At 32.1% G+C, this 27,097-nt stretch overlaps 1 protein-coding gene across 5 annotated transcripts in view; it reads left to right on the top strand.

The window, feature by feature from the left end:
* Positions 1-27,097, top strand: part of flw (protein phosphatase 1 catalytic subunit flapwing) — a 246,223-nt gene that overhangs the window by 52,669 nt on the left and 166,457 nt on the right. For 4 of the 5 annotated variants that reach the window (XM_075302864.1, XM_075302865.1, XM_075302868.1 and 1 more), the window contains exon 3: positions 8,183-8,449. The exons of the other annotated variant lie outside the window; for it this stretch is intronic. In XM_075302864.1, coding sequence (XP_075158979.1) covers positions 8,183-8,449 — 267 coding nt within the window. The remainder of the gene's footprint in view (positions 1-8,182; positions 8,450-27,097) is intronic. 5 annotated transcript variants of the gene reach the window in all.

The raw sequence follows: 27,097 nt of genomic DNA, 5'->3' as shown, positions 1-27,097 counted from the left end.
AAAACATTTTTGCAATTTCTAAAATCAATCTTGTTTTTGCCTTAAAAAATCGGAAATTTTAATAATAAGTATGTCCAATAAATTGTTTTTATTTTTACGAAAATTATTTATTTTAACGACGATTACAATATTTTAAATAAAATTTACCTAAATTTTCTTTCCCAAGTGCGCTCACTTTTTTTTGAGTGCAGTTTTTTTTTTTTGATAAATAATTACATATTGCCTTCATAGAACCACCAACCCCTAATGTTTTTTCAAAGGCACATCAACTTAAATTGGTTTCATTTAATATCGCAAAACAGAAAAAAAATGATGTCGATAAATGAATGAAAATATGTTACGTCGAGCCACACAATGGCAAAACATTTTTATTTAGTTTTGTGGCAGAAAAATCACGTTTCATTTTATTAGTGTATTTCCATTTTCTTTTTTTTTCGCAGTCCCTAAGCCAATATAGCTAGCATACGCATGCTTCAGCGGGGGCATTTCTATGCCATACCCATGATATGGTAAAATAAAATGGAAGAAAATAAAAAGAAACCAAAATTTCATAAATTATTGCGCCACTCAGAGTAAGGCAAATGTAAGCAATTCAAGAAAAAAAATTAACCGAAGAAAACATAAAACTGGCCAATAAAACATTTTTTACTGCACCATTTAACACAAGTAGCTTTAGTTGGTTGGCTGGTTGGTTTATTATTTGGAGTTAGTAATGCAATTAAGCCACACTTAGCCTCACACTTTAATCGAATATTTTTTTCCTGAATTATTATTATCATTTTGAGGTTAATTTTATTTTATTTAATTAATTTTTTTTACCATATTTATGAAAATACTGTTGTAAATAAATACAAAAAATGACAGTCAATCATAATTTACCATCATTGAATTTTTTATGAAAATATTAAATAAAATAGGAAGGAAAACAGCTGTGGTTCCAGGAGTTTAAAAAAAAAAGAAAATCTTCTATGCCCCTGCCAACATTTTTTGAATTTGACGGCGCTTCTGAGAATCCCCACCACGTCGAAAACAGTCGTATATGATATCCAAAACTCCTCGCAAAAGCGCCGTCACTATTGAGAAGTTGTACCACGCCAAGTTACTACAAAAAAGTATCGCATGAGTGTAATTATTATGTGCCTTTTTAGATAAATTTAGAACGACGCCAATAAGAGCCCCTTCAAACTATAAGAAAAAGTGCATTTTTAAGATAGTTGTAAAATAATCATTGTGGTCAAGTAAAAGCAAACGTTTATTAATTTGATTAAATGTTTATATCACATTTAACATAATTTTTTGCATTAATAAAATAATGATGTTGAGTTACAAGTGGCAAGTTACATGTTGCAGCATCTATTACCCAGTGTTTTTATTCTTGATGGAGGAGGAAAAATATTCGAAAAACGATCATTTTATTCCATTTGGAAAGTCGAAAATTGTTCACCAATAGTGATGGCACAGTTGGCGATTGTTGTAGTGTCACTTACGAGTCTGTGGTAGCGTTGAGGATGAAATGGAACTTTGAAATGTTGGCAGGGGCATTGTACTCGTATTTAATGACAGCACGCATGTCTAATTTTTCCATTGTAAAAAAATTGCGGATGCGTCTGTTTTGAACATCTGTTTCTATATGAAGGAGTTGCCAGATCGAAACAAAATTTAACATGTGTTCATAACAGCGATGGAAGTTTCCAAAACACTTAACTTTTTTCTGTTTATACCGCGCTTTTTGTGCTAGGCTAAGAAGTTTCCGAACTGCCCTCGTATACTGCTTCTGATCTATAAAGAATTTCAAACTTAATCTGCCCAATGTCCCCACATGGGGACATCTTTTTTTCTACAAAGTGACAGTTTTTTTATTTAAAACTCTTTATTTAGTCGTTACTGAGTTAATAAAAATCCATAAAATCAATTTTTGTCCGGCAGTTTCATTTTGGACGTTAATGGGTTAATCAAACTCGAAACATTAAGTTAATTAGATTAATGATTGAAAAATTTTAAATTTTAACTTAAAAAATTTATACAATTATATTTTTAATTAAATTCGAAAAACTAAATCAGTTAAAAAAGGATTGATTTTTCTAAATTTTTAATAAAAAATTAATTGTAATTTTTTTTAATCAAAATAAAAACATAAAAATCAATTAAGAAAGTTGTTGAAAATAGTTACGTCTTTAATTAAAAAATTAATTGATACAATCAGTTTTTTAATCAAAATAAAAACACAAAGGTAGTCATTTTCGCTGTTTTTATTAAACAATTAACAATTTAATTAAAATGTGTAAGAAAAGTCTAAAGTCGGGCGGGGCCGACTATATTATACCAGGCACCACGTTGTGATCTACACTTTCGATATCATCTGAAATCCTTCAAATTTGTTGGGTGCTATATATAAAGGTTTATGTTCCCATATACATACATTTAAATCTGAACCAACGTTATATTTAAGACTTCTTAGAAAATCTATTGACTTAAAATTGAAGTCGCCCTGGGGTGGAATACAAAGTTAGTAAAAAATATGGGAAACGTTTAAATATGAACCAATTTTGAGGTAACTTCGCAAAACTGTATTTATGATTTATCGGTCGATATATATGTATTAGAAATATAGGAAAAGTAGATTCATTTTTACAAGTTTTCGACTAAGCAGTGGCAATTTCACAAGGAAAATGTTGGTATTTTGACCATTTTTATCGAAATCGGAAAAACATATATATGGGACCTATATCTAAATCTGAACCGATTTCAACAAAATTTGGCACGCATAGCAACAAAGCTAATTCTACTCCCTGTGCAAAATTTCAACTAAATCGGAGTAAAAAATTGGCCTCTATGGTCATATGAGTGTAAATCGGGCGAAAGCTATATATGGGAGATATATCTAAATCTGAACCGATTTCAACCAAATTTGGCACGCATAGCTACAATGCTAATTCTACTCCTTGTGCAAAATTTCAACTAAATCGGAGCAAAAAATTGGCCTCTGTGGTCATATGAGTGTAAATCGGGCGAAAGCTATATATGGGAGCTATATCTGAATCTGTACCGATTTCAACCAAATTTGGCACGCATAGCTACAATGCTAATTCTACTCCTTGTGCAAAATTTCAACTAAATCGGAGCAAAAAATTGGCCTCTGTGGTCATATGAGTGTAAATCGGGCGAAAGCTATATATGGGAGCTATATCTAAATCTGAACCGATTTCAACCAAATTTGGCATGCATATCTACAATGGTAATTCTGCTCCCTGTGCAAAATTTCAATTAAGTCGGCGTAAAAGATTGGCCACTGTGGTCATATAAGTGTAAATCGGGCGAACGATATATATGGGAGCTATATCTAAATCTCAACCGATTTCAATAAAATTTGGCACACTTGACTACACCACAAATTGTACTCCTAGTGCAAAATTTCAACCAAATTGGGATAAAACTCTGGCTTCAGGGACCATATAAGTCCATATCGGGCGAAAGATATGTATGGGAGCTATATCTAAATCTGAACCGATTTCAATAAAATTTGGCACACTTGACTATAGTACTAATTGTTCTTCTTGTGCAAAATTTTAAGCAAATTAGGGTAAAAATCTGGCTTCTGGGGCCATATAAGTCCATATCGGGCGAAATATATATATATGGGAGCTATATCTAAATCTGAACCGATTTCTTCCAAAATCTATTCGGAGCCAAAACACATACTTGTACCAAATTGGAAATCGATTGGACTGCAACCTAGGCTTTGATTACAAAAATGTGTTCACAGACAGACGGACAGACGGACATGGCTATATCGACTCAGAGGCCCACCCTGAGCATTTTTGCCGAAGACACCATGTGTCTATCTCGTCTCCTTCTGGGTGTTGCAAACATATGCACTAACTTATAATACCCTGTTCCACAGTGTGGCGCAGGGTATAATTAATTAAAATTAATTATTGACAAACAGAAACAGATCTTTTTTCTGTGTGAGATCTGTATTCTAATTTTAATGTTATAGAACCTAGATAACGCCATAAAAAAAGTCCTTATTTTAAAGAAGCCTCAGCTCGGAATTAATTCCACAATCCTCAAGGGAAGGTCAAAATCTTTGGATCCACGCAACGTTTTTTTTTTGAGAGCAGCATTTCTTATTTGTAATTAATTCTGTGATTGATACTATCATTTTCGTGATTAAAGAAATTTCAATGAAAAAATTAATTGGATTAATTAATTTCGTGATTGAAATAGAATTTTTCCGTGTGAAATCTGTATCCTAATATCGATTTTATTTATTTTTATTTTATTTTATTTATAAATTTGATTTGTCCTAGCACAACAAGATTTTATATCTTATAAGTTACAGTACTAGGTAAAAATAATGTTATTTTCGCATCACAGTCTGATAATTAACATTGCAATTGAAAGAAAAAAAATATAATAATAAAAAAAGATGTATAAATATAATAATAATTGTAAAATATGATTGAAAAAAAAAGAGTAGAAAAGAAAGTATTTAAGAATAGTAAAGTAGATGGTACAAAACAAAAATGCTTACAATTGTTAAAATTAATAATGAATTTATATATGGATAATAAGTAAAAAATGAAAGAAGATTAAAAAAAAAGTTTACTTAAACTTGGTTATTAAAAAATGATTGAAGTGTTTTCTTAAATTGAAATGCGTTGCTTATTAACTGAATATGGGTAGGAAGATTGTTCCAAAGACGTATTGCGCAGATCAGGAATTGATTCTCAGATGCAGCATATTTATAGCGAAGTTGAGTGATCCTCTTCCCTCGATTTGATCGAGAAAATTTAAGTCTATCATACAGATATGTTGGTTCACCAGTATAAATAATTTTCTGGAAAAATACAAGACATTTGAAATTTAAAAAGCTGTCGAAAGTCATGTTGAATAGTTGGTAGGCAAATGTAGAACTTCGGTTATAGCGTTTTTTATTGAATACATATCTTGCAATATTGTTATAAGCTACTCTTAACTTTTGCTTATCAGCGCTGCTACAGTTTCCAAATATTTCAACTCCATACAGAAGAACAGGAATAAGATACGTTTTTGATAGAAGCATTCGAATATGATGTGGTGTTGATGATTGCACAGTCCACAAGTTACGCAACATTCCGTAGGTTTTAGCAATATTGCTTTGAATATGGTTAGTCCAAGTTAGATGCTCATTAAAAGTAACTCCCAGATTTGTTGCAGATTGAACAGGGTTTATCACCTCATTATTAATATATATCGGAAGTTGCTTGTTTATCTTGACATTTTTCTTGTAAATAAACAAGCATTTCGATTTGGTGGGATTGATCATAAGTTCATTCGTTAGTGCCCAATTATTTATTCTTTCCAAGTCCTTATTAATTTCTTCGATGCATACTGGCAGTTTATTAACAAATGTACTAGCATAAACTTGAACATCATCAGCATATAGGTGGACTTTGCAATACCGTAAAACTGCAGGCAGATTATTTACATACAAGCAAAATAATAGCGGACCGAGCAATGATCCCTGTGGAACACCTTTGTTGATATTCAGCGCACTAGATTTTTGATTACAGTGATAAACAGATTGTGTTCTGCCGCTTAAGTACGAAGAAAGAAGCCTGCAGGCAGAGTCAGAAAAGTAAAACATTTGTTTTAATTTTCGTGTTAAGATTCCATGGTTCACAGTGTCGAACGCCTTACTATGATCAAGCAGTACAAGTACAGATACCATGTTTTCATCCAGTTTTGATCTCAGATACTCAATTACATCCGTAAGCACGGTGATACAACTTCTTTGAGGTCTGAATCCTGATTGTTTCTCTGTTAGAAGGTTGTGCGATTTAATATATGTGTTCATTTGATTGCACATAATACGTTCCAGAACTTTCGACAGATATGGCAGTATGGCTATGGGACGAAATTCATTTGATTTAGGCTTAGGTATAATTTTGGTAAATAATTTTGGTAAATTTGCATGACTTGGGGAAAACAGATTTTGTGAGAATTGTATTAAAAATGAAAGTGAAATAGGGCAGGCACTTTGGAAGCAATAATTTAATGAATTTTGGACTTAGTTCGTCTGTTCCTTCAGCATTTGATTTTATAGATAGGAAACATTTCAGGACTTCACATTGTTCAACACAGTTAAAATTGAATTCGATATTAGAATCATCATAATTTGATGTTATAATCGGGTATGCTAAATCATTTGATGCATTAGTAGAAATGGATTGACGCGCAAAGATTTCGTTCAGATTATCAACATCAATATCAGTTGGCGCTGAGTGCTTTCTCCCAATACCAATATCACGGATTACTTTCCACTTTGATCCACTATCAACTGCCATACCAAATTATTGTCTATAGAATTCCGTTTTTGCGACTTTAATTGTTTCGTTGACTTCACGTCTTCACGATTTTATGGGGCCTAGATTTAAAAATTTCTTTATTTTAAAGAAGCCGCTTCTTTCGCTCGGAATCAATTCCAAAATCCTTAAGGTCAACATTTTTGGAACCACGTAAAGTTTGTTTTGAGTGCAGCATAATTGAAAAGTTCAAACACTTTCTTTTATTTCTTGGTCCCATATGCGCTCCCACCCATTGACCCATATGTTAAGTGGGTATGTTATTTTCATTTCTTTTGCGAAATACTTCTCATTCTGTAATTTGGTCTAGAAATTAATTAACAAGTATTCGTGGATTAATAATGTTATTTTTAACTTTTGACCTTTCAATATAGAGTTTTTTATAAATATATATATTTTTGAATGTCATGTACCAATTAAAAATAGTGTGTATGATGGAAAAGTTTATTTAAAATATATCCTTTCATATTGTAACAGCATGTGTGCCACGTACTCGTTGCTTATAGAACAGAAGGGGAAAAGACCGAATACTGGTAATCACTCAATGGGATAAAAATGTCAATGTTCACAGAATATGGACAATGTAATTTCTGGAATAACTAAGAGGAGCATATTCATCAGTACTCAGGTGAAATTTCCGTGAAATTTAATGTAAAAGTGTATTCTTGGAACATATTAAATATTATACAGTTGACGTGGGAGTGTGATAAATTTCGTAATTATTTGTGCAATTATTTAAAATCTATGTTTCATGTTATACTGTAATGGATAATTTAAAATAAATTAAATTTTAAATTTAGAGAACTTTAATATGTACTGAACTGGAATATGTACAGAGTTGAAATCTGTACAGAATTGCAATCTATACACGATCACCCGATGAGCTGCCATCCTCCAAAAGGGATCAAAGATTGTTTGCCTCAAAGATTTCACGCCTTTAAAATACGAATGCAAATTTTGCTTAGCATAGAAGACGCATTTCTCTAATATAAAGTTTTTTTCTTTGTCCAAAAGTCGATAAACTTTTCAATAAAGTCGCATTTTCTTTATAGTTAAGTGATTTTACTTAAAAATTGGTATGTTAGGTTAGGTTAGGTGGCAGCCCGATGTATCAGGCTCACTTAGACTTCAGTCCATTGTGATACCACATTGGTGAACTTCTCTCTTATCACTGTGGTGCAATGGTTAGCATGCCCGCCTTGCATACACAAGGTCGTGGGTTCGAATCCTGCTTCGATCGAACACCAAAAAGTTTTTCAACGGTGGATTATCCCACCTCAATAATGCTGGTGACATATGTGGGAGCTTCAAAGCTTCTCTAAGTGGTTTCACTGCAATGTGGAATGCCGTTCGGACTCGGCTATAAAAGGAGGTCCCTTGTCATTGAGCTTAACATGTAATCGGGCAGCACTCAGTGATAAGACAGAAGTTGACCAATGTGGTATCACAATAGTCTAAGTGAGCCTGATACATCGGGCTGCCACCTAACCTAACCTAACCTAGGTATAGAACTGCAATCTACATTTTAAAAAAACTTTAATTTCCTATAACTCCAAATTTTCAACACATATGGTTTCAACACTTCGGTAATATTCAATTTCTTTTTTCATTTTAATTTTTAGTTCAATTTATATCACCTGCTTTTTTGCTACCTCATTAGAATCGTTCATATTTAATACACTACATAAAATTGTAAACTAATTGATTAGCAAGTAACATTTTCAAAAAACAAATTAATTAACTGATGTTTCTTTTTTATTTTCAATTTAATTAACAAATTTACAAATACTACCAAAAAAATTCTCGTTGCTTAATCCGTATCGAAAATTCCAAAGATTTCAAAAAGCAAAAGGAAGCCGAAGAAAATGCACAAAAATTATTTGTGACCCAGCAAATGTTGAAATTTAAAAACGTTCCAAAAACTCCTGAAGAAGAACAGGAACAGGATCAAGAACGTCGATTACTGGAACAATATTCTTTGACACCTGCCAGCGAGACCGTGATATCAGCTGATGGGGATCAGTTAACAATACATCATGCACGGGAAGACCCTATAAAGAGATCAAAAACGAAATTGCGAGACTTCTTTGTATCGGAATTTGGTATTTAACAAAAACAAATTTTCTAATTATTTTCTGCTCCTAAATCAAAAGCAAATAATTTGTAAAAAAAAAATGTTGTGCTCCACCAAATCCACCACCTACTATCTGTATTTATAGAGGCGCTAAATACAAATATTAAATGTATTGCTACAAAAAACAAACCCACAGAGATAGGTTGGAGGAGCATTTTTTTCCACCAACCCTTCGAGATTCTCTTTTATGCACTAAATGTTGTCAATGCCGTTATGGTATTAGAATCTTTTTTCCTTTCCTATCTCTTATCCCCCCTACATATAACATATTTCCCCCCAAAATATTTAATATTCTAAAAACAATTGTAAACCCAAAAAGCATTGAGTCTTTGTGATTCCCTAGCACCCTACCCGTCTTCAAACTATATGTTATGTATATGTTCTAGATCACTTTATTAGGGTCATTCACACTTATCAGTTTTGTTTTGGAATTTCGGATAAATAATTTTTACAATTTAAATGGTAGAGAGAGCTAAAAGAATTTTCACTACAAGTCGATTAAAAATCATAAATGATTTAATTAATATATATTTTTATATTTTTTATATTTTTAAGGCATTCCCAGTTATTGCCCTTGAATAGTCCGGTAAAAACCTAGGAAGTTAATAATAGCACCCCCATTTTACTAATTTTTTTTATAGATTTTGGTTCATACTACGATTATTTGAATATATCATTCTTGTGTATATTTAGTTTGTTTAATAAATTAAATCAAATTATTAGGTTTTTAATCAATTAAAAATTTATTTTGTATAGAGGAATTTTTTTTTTATGTTTCAATCACGAAAATAAATCATCCCATAAATTTTTTAATTGCAATTGGAAATAAAAACTATTTTTGATTAAAAAATTAATTGATTTTGGTCGAAAAACTCAAACTCAGTTATTTATTATATTATTTATTTACAAAATTTACAGTTTAATTTAATTTATTATTTTTATACGAATATAATGTATTATGTTTATACCCACCAGATTACCTCCCTATTTGGGGTCTTGGGCTTATAGGAATCGTAGTTTTTATCCAATTTGCCTGAAATTTGACATTTAGAGGTATTTTATGGCCGTAAAGAGGTGTGCCAAAAATTGTGATTATTAGCTAGAGTGACTGCAACTTATATGGGGCAAAAAAAATGTCGGAATCTTTTTCGCCTTAACCCCACAAAACGAATCCCCTTTCCAGATATTGGGATAGCAAAAATTTGAGCCCGATTAAACGACGTTAACACGTGCCGCTCGTCGCTGAGTCAAACCAAGTTACGCCAGTCTTTAGTTTCGAAAACGCGATCTGGTGCCACTAGGAGCATTCGCCTCAACCCCAGAAAACGAATCCCCTTTCCAGATATTGGGATAGCCAAAACTTGAGCCCGATTAAACGACGTTAACACGTGCCGCTCGTCGCTCAAAATTTGAAAAACGAAACGAATTTTTTGGCCAAAAAGTTTGGCGGCACATGTTAACGTCGTTTAATCGGGCTCAAATTTTGGCTATCCCAATATCTGGAAAGGGGATTCGTTTTGTGGGGTTGAGGCGTATGCTCCTAGTGGCACCAGGTCGCGTTTTCGAAGCTAAAGGCTGGCGTAACTCGGTTTGACTAAGAGTTACAACAATTTTGTTAATAACATAAATTTTTAAGGACAAAATAAGCTATCGTTTGTGATATCGTGCGTGTTTTTATTATTTACCGTTCTCGAGTTATGGCTCAATACGTCATCTTTTTGGCCAAAACATTCGTTTTTTATTTTCAAATTTTGAGCGACGAGCGGCACGTGTTAACGTCGTTTAATCAAATTTTGGCTATCCCAATATCTGGAAAGGGGATTCGTTTTGTGGGGTTAAGGCGAACAAGATTCCGATATTTTTTTTGCCCCATATAAGTTGTGGTCATTCTAGTATCGGTCCATGTTTTGGTATAGACCGATCTCCCGATTTTACTTCTTGGGCTTCTAGAATCCGCAGATTTTATTCAATTTACCTGGAATGGGCAATCTAGAGGTATTTTAGAACCATAAAGAAGCGTGCCAAAAGTGGTGAGCATAGGTCCATGTTTTGGTATGACCACATATAAACCGACCTCCCGATTTAGGGTCTTGGGCTAATAGAAACCCTAAACCACATAGTGGTCAGGGTATAATAACTTTGATCTGCCAAAAATGTGCCTACCAGAAATATTGATTTTAGACCCCATAAAATATATACCGATCGACTCAGAATCACCTGCTGATTCGATCTAGCGCTTGGTGTCCGCCCGTCCATGTATTTGTTGTTCGCAGCATTCCGGTCGCAATTATTAACCGATTTTGATGAAATTTGGTATGTGGCGTTTGTTTGGTATAGGAACTAACGCTCTTGAATTTGGAAAAAATCGGATCAAATTTAGATATAGCTCCCATATATATGTATCGCCCGATTTCGATAATGACCCCATTTATCGAAATCGATTGCGTTCATGTACTAACCGGTCGGCGTCAAAATTGCCACGAAGTAATTCTATTGGCCACCCCTTAAGTGTGCCGACTTCCATCGAAATCTGTTCAGATTTAGAAATAGTTCCCATATATATGAATCGCCCGATTTTTCCAAATTTGGCCATAAGTCCCTTATTTGTCAACCGATCTTACACAAATTTGACTTATTTTAATCTTTTATAGTACTGACCATATGTGTCAAATATAATCTAAATCGGTTCAGATTTAGATATAGCTCCCACATATATGTATTGTCCGATTCTTGAAAATTTTGTTGTAATAGCCTTATTTATTAACCGATCGTACTTAAATTTAGCACACAGTAACCTTCTGTGGTATCAACCAAACCTGCAAAATATATTGCAGATCGTTTCAGATTTAGATATAGCTCCCATATATATGCAGCGCCCGATTTTGAAAAATTTGTGCCCAATAACCATAGTTTTGACCATAGTGGCCTTATTTATTAACCGATCTTACTCAAATTCAGCACAAGGTAATCTGCTGTAATATCAACCAAACCTGCAAAATAACATTCAAATTGGTCCAGATTTAGATATAGATCCCATTTATATGTATCACCCGATTTTCAAAAAATTCTCCCTACTAACCTTATTTTTGACCATAGTGGCCTCATGTATTAACCGATCTTACTCAAATTTAGCACAAGGTCACCTACTGTGTTTTCAACCAAACATGGAAAACATCATCCAATCGGTTCAGATTCAGATATAGCTCCCATATATATATACATCGCTCGTTTTTGCCCAATTTTGGCCATAATACACCTATTTATTAACCAATGCTACTCAAGTTTGAAATTTTTATATTATATAATCGTATTTAGACTTACATGTAACTCTTACCACCGTGGTGCAATGGTTAGCATGCCCGCCTTGCATACACAAGGTCGTGGGCTCGATTCCTGCTTCGACCGAACACCAAAAAGTTTTTCAGCGGTGGATTATCCCACCTCAGTAATGCTGGTGACATTTCTGAGTGTTTCAAAGCTTCTCTAAGTGGTTTCACTGCAATGTGGAACGCCGTTCGGACTCGGCTATAAAAAGGAGGTCCCTTGTCATTGAGCTTAACATGGAATCGGGCAGCACTCAGTGATAAGAGAGAAGTTCACCAATGTGGTATCAAAATGGACTGAATAGTCTAAGTGAGCCTGATACATCGGGCTAACCACCTAACCTAACCTAACCTAACCTAACCTAACTCTTACCTAATAATATTGCCTGAGTTTTCCGAATTTTGATTTATTACCCACATTAATTGAGCGATTTCCACTTTTTATACCCTGCGCCACACTGTGGAACAGGGTATTATAAGTTAGTGCATATGTTTGCAACACCCAGAAGGAGACGAGATAGACACATGGTGTCTTTGGCAAAAATGCTCAGGGTGGGCTCCTGAGTCGATATAGCCATGTCTGTCTGTCCGTCTGTCCGTCTGTCCGTGAACACATTTTTGTAATCAAAGTCTAGGTCGCAGTTTTATTCCAATCGTCTTCAAATTTGGCACAAGTATGTGTTTTGGCTCAGAATAGAACCTTATTGATATTGGAAGAAATCGGTTCAAATTTAGATATAGCTCCCATATACATATATATTTCGCCCGATATGGACTTATATGGCCCCAGAAGCCCCAGAGTTTTACCCTTATTTGCTTAAAATTTTGCACAAGAAGAAGAACTAATACTATAGTCAAGTGTGCCAAATTTTATTGAAATCGGTTCAGATTTAGATATAGCTCCCATATATATCTTTCGCCCGATATGGACTAATACGGTCCCAGAAACTAGAGTTTTACCCCAATTTGGTTGAAATTTTGCACTAGGAGTACAGTTAGTAGTGTAGTCAAGTGTGCCAAAATTTATTGAAATCGGTTCAGATTTAGATATAGCTCCCATATATATTGTTCGCCCGATTTACACTCTTATGACCACAGTGGCCCATCTTTTACTCCGATTTAATTGAAATTTTGCACAGGGAGTAGAATTAGCATTGTAGCTATGTGTGCCAAATTTGGTTGAAATCTGTTCAGATTTAGATATAGCTCACATATAGAGCTTTCGCCCGATTTACACTCATATGACCACAGAGGCCATTTTTTTGCTCCGATTTAGTTGAAATTTTGCACAGCGAGTAGTATTAGCATTGTAGCTATGCGTGCCAAATTTGGTTGAAATCGGTTCAGATTTAGATATAGCTCCCATATATATGTTTTTCTGATTTCGACAGAAATGGTCAAAATACCAACATTTTCCTTGTTAAATCGCCACTGCTTAGTCGAAAAGTTGTAAAAATGACTCTGATTTTCCTAAACTTGTAATACATATATATCGAGCGATAAATCATAAATAAACTTTTGCGAAGTTTCCTTAAATTGCTTCAGATTTAAATGTTTCCCATATTTTTTTTACTAACATTGTGTTCCAACCTAGTGCATTAGCCGACTTAAATTTTGAGTCTATAGATTTTGTAGAAGTCTATCAAATTCTGTCCAGATCGAGTGATATTTAAATGTATGTATTTGGGACAAACCTATATATAGCACCCAACACATTTGACCGATGTGATATGATATCGAAAATTTAGATTTACAAAGTGGTGCAGGGTATAATATAGTCGACCCCGCCCGACGTTACACTTTCCTTACTTGTTATTTTTGCTTAATTTTAAGTTTTGAGATTTTGTAGAAGTTTAGAAATGTTTCTCCAAATCGGTTCTGATTTAAATATTTGTGTATCGGAATCTAATTCTTTATATAGCCCCCAACAAATTTGAAGGAATTGAGATGATATCAAAAATTTTGGTCTACATAGTGGTGAAGGGTATATTATAGTCGGCCCCGCCCGACTTTAGACTTTACTAACTTATTTTTTAATTGAAAATATTTTTTTATTTAAAAATTACAATTAGTATGATTAATATTTCAATTAAAATTATAGAAATATTCAATCATTTTCTTAATTGTTTTTATTTGATTAAATAACTTTTAATCAGTTAATTATTAAATGATTCAATAAACTTTTCCCATTTCACCATTCTCACACAAAGTTATTAAATTTTATTCAATTAAAAATTTAGTTTAAGGAGGAAACAATACCAATCAAAAATTAAATTAATAAAATTAAACATTTATGCCCATATTCATAATAATTTACTGACAGTTTATCGAATGAATTTGTATGGTAATAGTAGGTATAAAGTTTACGTTAACTTTTATGAATATGGGGGTTAGTCAATTTTGAAAAAAATATCAAATTAAAATGGTTACCGGCTTAAATTAATTTTTTTTTTAAATAAAATTTGGGTTAATTTGATTTTTCCTGTTCTGTTTGTTTTATTATTGCATAGAAAAAATATCGTGAAATTTTATACATTTAAAAATTTAATTGAAGTTGGAAACGAACACAAACAAAACTTAAATTAAACATTTAATCAACTTTTAAAAAATGACCAATTAAACAAATAATGATTTCAAGTAATTATACCCTCCACCATAGGATGGGGGTATATTCACTTTGTCATTCCGTTTGTAACACATCGAAATATTGCTCTAAGACCCCATAAAGTATATATATATTCTCGGTCGTGGTGAAATTCTGAGTCGATCTGAGCATGTCCGTCCGTCTGTCCATCCGTCCGTCTGTTGAAATCACGCTAACTTCCGAACGAAACAAGCTATCGACTTGAAACTTGGCACAATTAGTTGTTATTGATGTAGGTCGGATGGTTTTGCAAATGGGCCATATCGGTCCACTTTTACGTATAGCCCCCATATAAACGGACCCCCAAATTTGGCTTGAAGACTGTCATCCGATCCGGTTGAAATTTAGTACATGGTGTTAGTATATGGTCTTTATCAACCATGCAAAAATTGGTCCACATCGGTCAATAATTATATATAGCCCCCATATAAACCGATCACCAGATTTGAACTCCGGAGCCTCTTGGAAGACCAAAATTCATCTGATTCAGTTGAAATTTGTTACGTGGTGTTAATATATGGCCTCAAACACCAATGTAAAAATTGGTCGAAATCGGTCCATAATTATATATAGCCCCCATATAAACCGATCCCCAGATTTGACCTCCGAATCGGTTGAAATTTGGTACGTGATGTTAGTATGTGGTATCCAACAACCATGCAGGAATTGGTTCATATCAGTCCATAATTATATATAGCCCCCATATAAACCGATCCCCAGATTTGACCTTCGGTGCCTTTTGGAGAAGCAAAATTCATCCGATCTGGTTGAAATTTGGTACGTCGTAGTAGTGTATTGTATTTAACAGCCATGACGTTTTTACAGTTTATTTATGTTTTTTTATGATTTTTTAAAACATTTTGTTCAATTTAAATACACTTAAACATTTAATTAACTTTGCCAAAATGTCAAATTAAATAATTAATTTTAAAAAATGTATAATGTTCAAATAAAACCATTGAATGAATTTATTCTGCAATTTATTTAATTTATTCAATCAATTTTAAACTTATTCTTATGCTACCATTGTATTTTTGTATTGTATTTTAATTTTATTTTTAATTGACAGCTTTTTTTTGACACCAATTATTTTTAAATATTTACTTGTAACAAATAAAAATTAATTTAAAAGATTAAGTTTTTATTGAATCAATTAAAAAATTAAATGCAAAACCACCTAGTCCTTTTCTGTTTTTTTTTTTCTATGTTTAGAGTGAATACCCTTAATGTTCCCAATATATATTTTTTTATTATAAACAAACATTACTTATCTTTATTGCCATTATCGTTGTTCTTCTATTTTTCTTATCTATATATATAGTCTGTGTCATTCCTAAGCATTGCTTTCAAATGTTCCGGTACTTCCGTCCAAGTCGTTGACACCACCCCCTTCAAAAAAAAAATGCCAATTCCAGAAGCAATAACCTTGATCTACTCTATTCTTCATTGAAAGGTGGGCTCTAGGAAGGTGGCATATTATGGAGGAGGTACACATTGTTTCCATTCCAATTACATATTTGTATACTATACTGCATTGCTATTTAATAATTGCGACAAAATTCAATGTAAGATATTTTGTTTTTTGTTTTTCTTCAATTAATTATCATCACCACCGCATTCTTATCGCTTTTGAATAAATACAACAAAATTTCTATCATTTATGTAATTTTCTATAAAATTTTCTCTAGAATATGTTATCGAAATAAATGTTTATTCAGTTTATTCTGTTTTTTGTTTTCTTTCGCTCGTCAATAGAATTCGAACAAGACGACAACATCATGAGTCAATGTATGAGGTCTTAACATGATCAATTAGTAGATATTGATGTAATTGGGTAAAGTCATTGTGAAATGTATGGTTAATTGGAAATGTTAAACACTTAATTTATTTGCCAAAACACTCGGATGGAAGTTGAGTAACTACATGGCAAATTTTAAAAGGAACAAAAAAACGTTTTTAATTTTTGTATCCAATTTGTACAATAATTGAGATGATTGTTCATTAAGATGTATTTAAAAAAATAATTTTTTTTTGCTAATCAAAATCTATTTTGGAGTGAAAAAAATTTAAAAATAATTATAATATATATGGCAATTAATTTTTAAAATGCGTCTTAAATATTAAAAACCTTTCTCACGGATGTAGAAAGTCATAGAAAAAAATATAAATGGAAATAATTCTTATATTTTCTATATTAAGAAAGTATGCCACCTTTTGTGCCACTTTTTTCGAATTTTAATTTTATTGCGACTTTTTTTGACATAATTTACTGGTATCATAATGACATGATTAATCTCTTCTAATAATAACCCAATATTTCCAATTGAAAAACTCTATACTCTCTAAAAATAAGCCCAAAAATTAGTTTTGCCTCTCATATCATCAATATTATTTTTTGGAAAACAAAAAAAAAAAAAATATTTTTCATACACTCTGTGCAGTCACTGAGATAATTTTTTTGTTATGATGGATTTTAAAAGATTTTTCCTACTAAAAATATATTATGGAAAGAAAATATTAAAAACTACTTTGATATCAATAATTTACATAAGACAATTAAATTTTGAATTGCGTATTCTATCGAATAAAAGTGAATCTTAGATTTTCTATATATTCTATATAAGAAAGTGTGCCACCTTTTGTGCCACTTTTTGGCGAACAATGCCTTTTGGAAAATTATTATTTTTTATTAAGCAGTGCATAATAAGAACCCCAATTCTTCTTATTATTAAATTTTTTGGCGAATGACGCCTTTTGGGTCCCTATTCGGAAAATTATTATTTTTGTTTAAGCAGTACATAATAAGAAACCCAATTCTTCCTATTGAAAATTAATTTTTTTTTATTATTGAAAATTATAACTCAAAACTGTATTTGTCTTAAATATATTTTCTCCTTTAAAAACAAGTCGGGCGGGGCCGACTATATTATACCCTTCACCACTATTTATACTAAAATTTTTGATACCATCTTAACACGCACAGAAAAAAATTTCACGAAAAATTTTCCAATTAAAATTTTAATTGAGTTTTAAAAAATATTCAATTAAAAATTTAATTGAATCAAAAAATTTTTTAATTGAAACAAGTATATACGGCCGTAAGTTCGGCTAGGCCGAATCTTATGTACCCTCCACCATGGATTGCGTAGAAACTTCTGCGAAAGACTGTCATCCACAATCGAATTACTTGGGTTGTGGTATCTTAAAACTTCTTAACATCGTTTTCTAAATTGTGAGTTAGTCCATACGTGGTATATATTAGACAAAAAAGTTATGTATAGGTAAGTCTACAAATAATTACGAATCGGTATGGACTTCTGCACAGTACGTGGAGAGCCAGAATTGAAATATGGGGGCTACAATTATGAACTTGATATGGACCAATTTTTGTGTGATTGGGGATCGATTTATATGAGGGCTATATTATAACTATAGACCGATATGGACGTAGTTAGGATTGGTTGTTGACGGCCATATACTAGCACAATGTACCAAATTTCAATTGACTCGGATGAAATTTGCTCCTCCAAGTGGCTCAAAAACCAAATCGCGGGATCGGTTTATATGGGGACTATATATGATTATGGCCTGATATGGACCACTTTTGGCATGATTGTTAAATATCATATACTACCACCACGTACCAAATTTCAACCAGATCGCATGAATTTTGCTTTTCCAAAAGCCACCGGAGGTCAAATCTGGGGATCGGTTTATATGGAGGCTATATTTAATTATGGACTGATATGACCCAATTCCTGAATGGTTGTTGGATACCATATACTAACATCACGTACCAAATTTCAACCGAATCGGTTGAATTTTGTTCTTCCAAGGGGCTCCGGAGGTCAAATCTGGGGATCGGTTTATATGAGGCTATATGTAATTATGGACCGATTTCGACCAATTTGTGCATTGGTGTTTGAGGCCATATATTAACACCATGTACCAAATTTCAACTGAATCAGATGAATTTTGGTCTTCCAAGATGCTCCAGAGGTCAAATCTGGTGATCGGTTTATATAGGGGCTATATATAATTATTGACCGATGTAGACCAAGTTTTGCATGGTCATTAGAGGCCATATACTAACACCATGTAACAAATTTCAGCCGGATGGGATGAAATTTGCTTCTCCTAGAGGCTCCGCAAGCCAAATCGGGGGGTCGGTTTATATGGGGGCTATATATAATTATTGACCGATGTGGACCAATTTTTGCATAGTTGCTAGAGACCATATACTAACACCATGTACCAAATTTCAGCCGGATCGGATGGAATTTGCTTCTCTTAGAGTCTCCACAAGCCTAATCGGGGGATCGGTTTATATGGGGGCTATATATAATTATGGACCGATGTGGACCAATTTTTTCATGGTTGTTAGAGACCATATACTGACACCATGTACCAAATTTCAGCCGGATCGGATGGAATTTGCTTCTCTTAGAGGCTCCACAAGCCAAATCGGGGGATCGGTTTATATGGGGGCTATATATAATTATGGACCGATGTGGACCAATTTTTGCATGGTTGTTAGAGACCATATACTAACACCATGTACCAAATTTCAGCCGGATCGGATGAAATTTGCTTCTCTTAGAGGCCTCGCAAGCAAAATTTGGGAGTCCGCTTATATGGGGGCTATGCGTAAAAGTGAACCGATATGGCCCATTTGCAATACCATCCGACCTACATCAATAACAACTACTTGTGCCAAGTTTCAAGTCGATAGCTTGTTTCGTTCGGAAGTTAGCGTGATTTCAACAGACGGACGGACGGACGGACATGCTCAGATCGACTCAGAATTTCACCACAACCCAGAATATATATACTTTATGGGGTCTTAGAGCAATATTTCGATGTGTTACAAACGGAATGACAAAGTTAATATACCCCCATCCTATGGTGGAGGGTATAACAAAAATCAATCACGAAAATAATTGACCTTCAATTAATTTTTTAATTGATACTATCATTTCTGTGATTGAAGACATTTCAATTAAAAATTAATTGGATCAATTAATTTCGTGAATGAATCAGAAACTTTTTTTTGTGTGCGTTCAAATTTGTTGGGAGCTATATAACAGTTTTTATTCCCATATTTTTTACAAAATATCTAGACTCAAAATTTAAATTTTTTAATGACCGGGTCGTGCCACAATGTTAGTAAAAAATATTGAAAATATTTAAATTACATAAATTTTCTCAAACCTGAATTTATGATTTATCGTTTGATACATAAAAATTAGAGTATAGGTAAATATGAATCATTTTTGCGAGTTTTCGACTTAGCAGATGATATTAAAAGGAAAATGTTGGTATCGTGATCATATATGCTAAAATCGGAAGAACGTATATATGGGTGATTTGTCTAATTCTGAGCCGATATTGATATAATTTGGCACACATGTGCTAACAAATCTCTCAGTGCAAAACTATAAAATTTTCGAAATGAAACTGGCCTCCACGGTCATATGAATGTAAATTGGGCGGAAGATATATATGGGAGTTATCTGAACCGATATTTACCAAATTTGGCATAACTAGCAAGAATGTTTGTTTTACTCTCTGTGCAAAACTTCAAGTAAATCTGAGTGGAATTTTGACTTCTGGGGCCATATAAGTGCGCATCGGACGAAAGATATATATGGCAGCTGTATCTAAATTTGAACCGATTTCAACTAAATTTGGCATGCATAGTAAACATGTTAATTCCATTCAATGTGCACAATTTTAAGCAAATCGGAGTGAAATTTTGGCCTACGGTGGTCATATGACTATAAATCGGACGACAGATATATATGGGAGCTATATCTAAATCCGAACCGATTTAAAAAAAAATTCAGTATGAATTGTTATAATGTTAGTTATATTCCCTGTACAAAAATTTTCGTAACTCGGGGTAAAACTTCGGCCTCTGGGACCATAGGAGTGTAAATCGGGCGAAAGCTATATATGGAAACTATATCTAAATCTGAACCGATTTCAATCAAATTCGGTACGCATATTTATAATGTTACCGCTACTTCCTGTGCAAAATTTCAAGTAACTCGGAGTAAACCTTTGGCCTCTGGGGCCATACGAGTGTATATCGGGAGAAAGCTATATATGGGAGCTATATCTAAATCTGAACCGATTTCAACTAAATTCGGTACGCATATTTATAATGTGAATTCTACTCCCTGTGCAAAATTTCAAGTAAATCGCAACAAAACATTGGGCTCTGGCGCCATAGGAGTGAAAATCTTCCGCCCGATTTTCACTCCTATAGCGCCATATGAGGCGCTCTATATGAGAGTTATATAAAAAAAAAACATTCGATTATACGAAATTAGAAGCAGGTCGGTTGATAAATACGTCAGCTATATCTAAATCAGAACCAATTTTTTCAAAATCAATAGGGATCGTCTTTAAACCGGAAAAAAGTCACTGTGCCAAAATTGAGCACGATCGGACATAAGATACGAGCTGTACTTTGCACACAAAAATACATGAACAGACAGACTGACAGCGCTAAATCGACTCAGAATTTAATTCTAAGACGATCGGTATACTAAAAGATGGGTCTAAGACGGGTTCTTCTTAACGTTATATACAAACACAAATTTTTCCAGTTAAATTTTTAATTGAGTTTTAAAAAAATTACAATTAAAAATTTAATTGATTCAACAAATTTTTTAATTGAAACAAAAATCAATCACAATTAATAGTATCAATTAATTTTTTATTTGGATCAATTATTTTTTTTTTAATTGACCTTCAATTAATTTTTTATTTGATATTATCATTTCTGTGATTGAAGACATTTCAATTAAAAAATTGGTTGGATTAATTAATTTCGTGATTGAACCAGAAAAAAATTGTTTGTGTGAATGCACAAACTTATACCCTGTACCACAGTAGTGGTGCAGGGTATAATTAGTTTTGCCTTTCATATAAACCAACAATGTATTTCTTGTATGATATTATTTTATCCCTAAAAGTATGCACCACGTTATCGTTATTTTTGGTTATTGCTAAAAGTTTGCACCATTTTTGCCCCTAAATGTATGCAGCATTTTAGGGGTATATTTTAATTATGAAGTCTTAAAAGTTGGTCAATGACATCTCAATATTCCTTTAGAATATTAATAAAGTTGAAGTCATTCTATTGTCATGCCATGAATGTTCTTCTTTTGTGCCACTTTTTCTTGCGAATGACACTCTTAGTGCGACTTGGTTGAAATTATTCACAAATATCATTCCCAAATGAGACACAAAATTACTACTCCAAACTGCTTTTCATGAATATATAGTTTCCACTCTAAAAATAAGTCCATAAATTAGTTTTACCTCTAAAAATATAGCAACTACATTTTTTTGTGTTTTTGTTTTGTTAATATTAGCTCTATTCTTATTTGCGTATTATTATTACCATATTTTTCTAATTTTCCTTTGTCTTCATGGAAAATCAATTTCTTGATATTTTAGTGAAACCTTCATATAATTGGAAATAAATCCATTTATCCGAAAGCAATTTATATGAAACGATTTTTCATTTATTGCAAAAACGAATATGTCAATGGCGACGACATCTCGTCCTGGTTTGTTTTTATTCTTTTATCGTCCATGAAAAACATACTCGTATATGAACTGGCGGTTTTTTTTAACATCCCGAGATAATTTGCCATTAGAACACCATTCAAATGTAAATGAGTTCTATTTTTCTATTATTTTTCCCTATTCATTTTAGATTAACATTCAACGGAAAATAATGATAGAGTGCAAAGAAATAAATTGTTATTACCAAGACAATTCATAAAAGCACGAACGGCAGAGTAGTGCAGAAAGAAATCATAGAAACTACCGGATATGGTAAAAATAGAAGAAGAGGGGAAAACTATAAATCTTTTGGGGCGGGGCGATGGAGAGAAGTACAGGAAATGCTTTAAACAGGATGCTCTTTTTCCCAAGTAGAGAATTATGGGTTGTTAGTAGAAATGGGAATTGCTTGAGATTTTTATTGAAAAGTTTCGGTACTATTATGAAATACTAAAAAGAGTATCTAAGATTTTTTGATTTAAAAAACTAATAAAAAACTATCAATTTTTATTAAGCTTTATTGAAAAATTGTTAGGCACCGAAGAAAAAATTCCTATGATTATTTTAGATCTACATAGAAAAATGTGTCTGTATGAAATAAGATTTAAAAATTTAAAATTTTTTAAATTGATTGGTACAATGAACTTTGTAGTCAGACTCGGAAGACTAAGTCAGTTAAAAAATTACTAATGTTTTTAAATATTAATTAAAAATTTAATTGAAACAATAAATTTTTTAATCAAACTATATAAAGTCAATTATGAAAGAGATTGAAAATAGTAACGTTTTTAATTAAAACATGAAAAGAGTTATGCAATGAATATCAATTAAATTTTTAATAGAATCAATTAAAAAAATATTTGAAATTTGCTAAAGAAATTAATCAAATCAAAAGGTTTTCAATTAAAAATTTAACTGGATCAATTATTTTGGAAATTGAACCGGAAATTTTTTTTCTGTGTTCAATCATGAAATTAATTGATTCGATTGTGTTTTCAATTGGAATTGCTTTATTCAATTAAATTTTGGAAATTGAACCGGAAATTTTTTTTCTGTGTTCAATCATGAAATTAATTGATTCGATTGTGTTTTCAATTGGAATTGCTTTAATCAATTAAATTTTGGAAATTGAACCGGAAATTTTTTTTCTGTGTTCAATCATGAAATTAATTGAGTCGATTGTGTTTTCAATTGGAATTGCTTTAATCAATTAAATTTTTAATAGAATTAATTAAAAAATTAATTGAAATTTGCTAAAGAAATCAATTAAGTTTTTAATAAAGTATATTTTAATTCCCGATTAAAACTGTGTTTAATACTCGATCATTTTTGTGATTTAAGAAATTTCAATTAAAAATTTAACTGGAACAATGAATTTCAAAATTTATTCGGAAATTTTTTTTCTGTGTTCAATCATGAAATTAATTGATCCGATTATTTTTTTAATTGAAACTGCATTAATCACACAGAAAAAAAAACATCAGCAAAATATTTCCAATTAAAATGTTGATTGAAGTTGAAAATGTTTTCAATTAATAAATTAATTGATACAATTAACTGTTTAATCAAACTCGGAAGACTAAGTCAATTAAAAAAATGATGAATTTTTTTTTAATTTTTAACTAAAAATGTATTTCATTATTCAATCATTGTTTTATTCAAACTAAAAACACTAAGTCAGTTAAGAAAGTAATTGAAAACGTTTTTAATTAAAAAATTAATTGATTCAATTAAATTTTTAATTGAATAAATTACAAAATTAATTGAAAATTCCTAATAAAATCAATTAATTTTTTAATCAAAGATTTTTTAATGTCAAATTAAAACTGTGATTGATTATCGTTTTTGTGATTGAAGACATTTCAATTAAAAAATTAATTGGATCAATTAATTTCGTGATTTTTTTCTGTGCACGAAAGCGATGGTGTCAGTCACATAATTAATTGGAAACAAGTATATACGGCCGTAAGTTCGGCCAGGCCGAAACCCTCCACAATGGATTGCGTAGAAACTTCTACTGAAGCCGATGGCAAGGTATCTTAAAACTTCCTAACACCGTAATATATACCACATAGTCCATACGTGGTATATATTAAACTAAAAAAGGCCGTTTAAATACGTATATAATTAAGTTTAAAGGTTTTATAGAAATAAAATTTTGACAAAATAAAATTTTGACATTTTCTAAGAAGTCAAATTTTGACAAAATTTTCTATAGAAATAAAATTTGGAAACAATTTTCTATAGAAATAAAATTTTGACAAAATTTTCTATAGAAATAAAATTTTGACAAAATTTTCTGTAGAAATAACATTTTGAAAATGTTTTCTATAAAAATAAAATTTTGACTAAATTTCTTATATGGGGGCTATATAATTATGGACCGATATGGACCAATTCTTGTATGGTTGTTAGAGACCGTATACTAACACCACGTACCAAATTGCAACCGGATCGGATGAATTTTGCTCCTCTAAGAGGCTCCGGAGGTCAAATCTGGGGATCGGCTTATATGGGGGCTATATATAATTATGGACCGATGTGGACCAATTTTTGCATGGTCATTAGAGAACATATAACAACACCATGTACCAAATTTCAGCCGGATCGGATGAAATTTGCTTCTCTTAGAGGCTCCGCAAGGCAAATCGGGGGATCGGTTTATATGGGGGCTATATATAATTATGGACCGATTTGTGCGTGGTTGTTAGAGACCATATACTAACACCATGTACCAAATTTCAGCCGGATCGGATGAAATTTGCTTCTCTTAGAGCAATCGCAAGCCAAATTTGGGGGTCCGTTTATATGGGGGCTATACGTAAAAGTGGACCGATATGGACCAATTTTTGCATGGTTGTTAGAGACCATATACGAACACCATGTACCAAATTTCAGCCGGATCGGATGAAATTTGTTTCCTTTTGAGGCTCCGCAAGCCAAATCGGGGGATAGGTTTATATGGGGGCTATATATAATTATGGACCGATGTGGACCAATTTTTGCTTGGTTGTTAGAGACCATATACCAACACCGTGTACCAGCCGGATCGGATGAATTTTGTTCCTCCAAGAGGCTCCGAAAGCCAAATCTGAGGGTCCGTTTATATAAGGATCATACGTAAAAATGGACCGATATAGCCCATTTGCAATACCATCCGACCTACATCAATAACAACTACTTGTGCCAAGTTTCAAGTCGATAGCTTGTTTCGTTCGGAAGTTAGCGTGATTTCTACAGACGGACATGCTCAGATCGACTCAGAATTTCACCACGACCCAGAATATATATACTTTATGGGATCTTAGAGCAATATTTCGATGTGTTACAAACGGAATGACAAAGTTAATATATCGCCATCCTATGGTGGAGAGTATAAAAAATGAACTGATTTGTTGGGCTCGTTTAAAAGATTGAATATATATCTGGAATGGAATTTTATTTGTTGGGACCCAAGAGAAAACTTTAAAAATTATTTTTCGTTATCCCTAAAGTTTTCATTTTTGCAACTTAAACTTGAAAAGTTTGAAGGGACTCACGTCAGTCAATGTTACGTGATTTTTTTTAAGAGAATATCTCGTTCTATTTAATGTATTTATGTTGCCCCTAAAAGTATGTGACATTTTGTGGTAACTTTAAATTACGACAAATTAAAAATTGATCAATGTTATCTCAATATACCTTGAGAAATAGCCTCATTCACAAAAAATATAGCATCAGTCATAGAATTATTTGTAAATCAAAAAACTTAATTGATTTGTTCCGCACATTTGGCTAATTGTTTAATTTATTGAATATTGAATCTGGGACGGAATTTTATTTCGGTGCGGACCCGAGCGAAAATTTACTTAATATTTTTCGTTTTTCCCTCAAAGTATGTATCATTCTTGTAAGACAAAAATTGAAAAGTTTTAAGAGACTGGTCACTATAACTCAATATTCCATGAATTTAATTAAAGTATATGTTGCCACATATAATGTATTTTTATAGCTCGTAAAAGTATGCACCTTTTTATGGTAACTTTAAATTATGACGAATTGGTCAATGTCATCTCAATATACCTTGAAAAATGGCTTCATTGACGAAAATTATAGCATCAGCCATAGGACTAATTGGAAATAAAAACTTAATTGATTGATTGATTATATATCTGGAATGGAATTTTATTTCGGTGCGGACCCGAGCGAAAATTTACTTAATATTTTTCGTTTTTCCCTCAAAGTATGTATCATTCTTGTAAGACAAAAATTGAAAAGTTTTAAGAGACTGGTCACTATAACTCAATATTCCATGAATTTAATTAAAGTATATGTTGCCACATATAATGTATTTTTGTAGCTCCTAAAAGTATGCACCATTTTGTGGTAACTTTAAATTATGACAAATTGGTCAATGTCATCTCAATATACCTTGACAAATTGAATCATTCACGAAAAATATAGCATCAGTCATAGAATTATTTGTAAATAAAAACTTAATTGATTTGTTCCGCACATTTGGCTAATTGTTTAATTTATTGAATATTGAATCTGGGACGGAATTTTATTTCGGTGCGGACCCGAGCGAAAATTTACTTAATATTTTTCGTTTTTCCCTCAAAGTATGTATCATTCTTGTAAGACAAAAATTGAAAAGTTTTAAGAGACTGGTCACTATAACTCAATATTCCATGAATTTAATTAAAGTATATGTTGCCACATATAATGTATTTTTATAGCTCGTAAAAGTATGCACCTTTTTATGGTAACTTTAAATTATGACGAATTGGTCAATGTCATCTCAATATACCTTGAAAAATGGCTTCATTGACGAAAATTATAGCATCAGCCATAGGACTAATTGGAAATAAAAACTTAATTGATTTGTTTAATTGATTGATTGATTATATATCTGGAAATGAATTTTATTTCGGTGGGGACCCGAGCAAAAATTTAATAAATATTTATCGTTATCCCTATAAGTATATACCATTTTTATGACAAAAAAATTGAAATGCTTTAAGAGACTGGTCAGTATATCTCTATGTCACATGAAATTCATTTATTTGTTATTAATTATTTTTGTTGC

The sequence above is a fragment of the Haematobia irritans genome, chromosome 3 (genome assembly GCF_050003625.1).
Source record: "Haematobia irritans isolate KBUSLIRL chromosome 3, ASM5000362v1, whole genome shotgun sequence".
Classification (NCBI taxonomy): Eukaryota; Metazoa; Arthropoda; class Insecta; order Diptera; family Muscidae; genus Haematobia; species Haematobia irritans.
The sequence above is the reverse complement of the archived record's forward strand: the minus strand, read 5'-3'. Positions and strand labels throughout refer to the sequence as shown.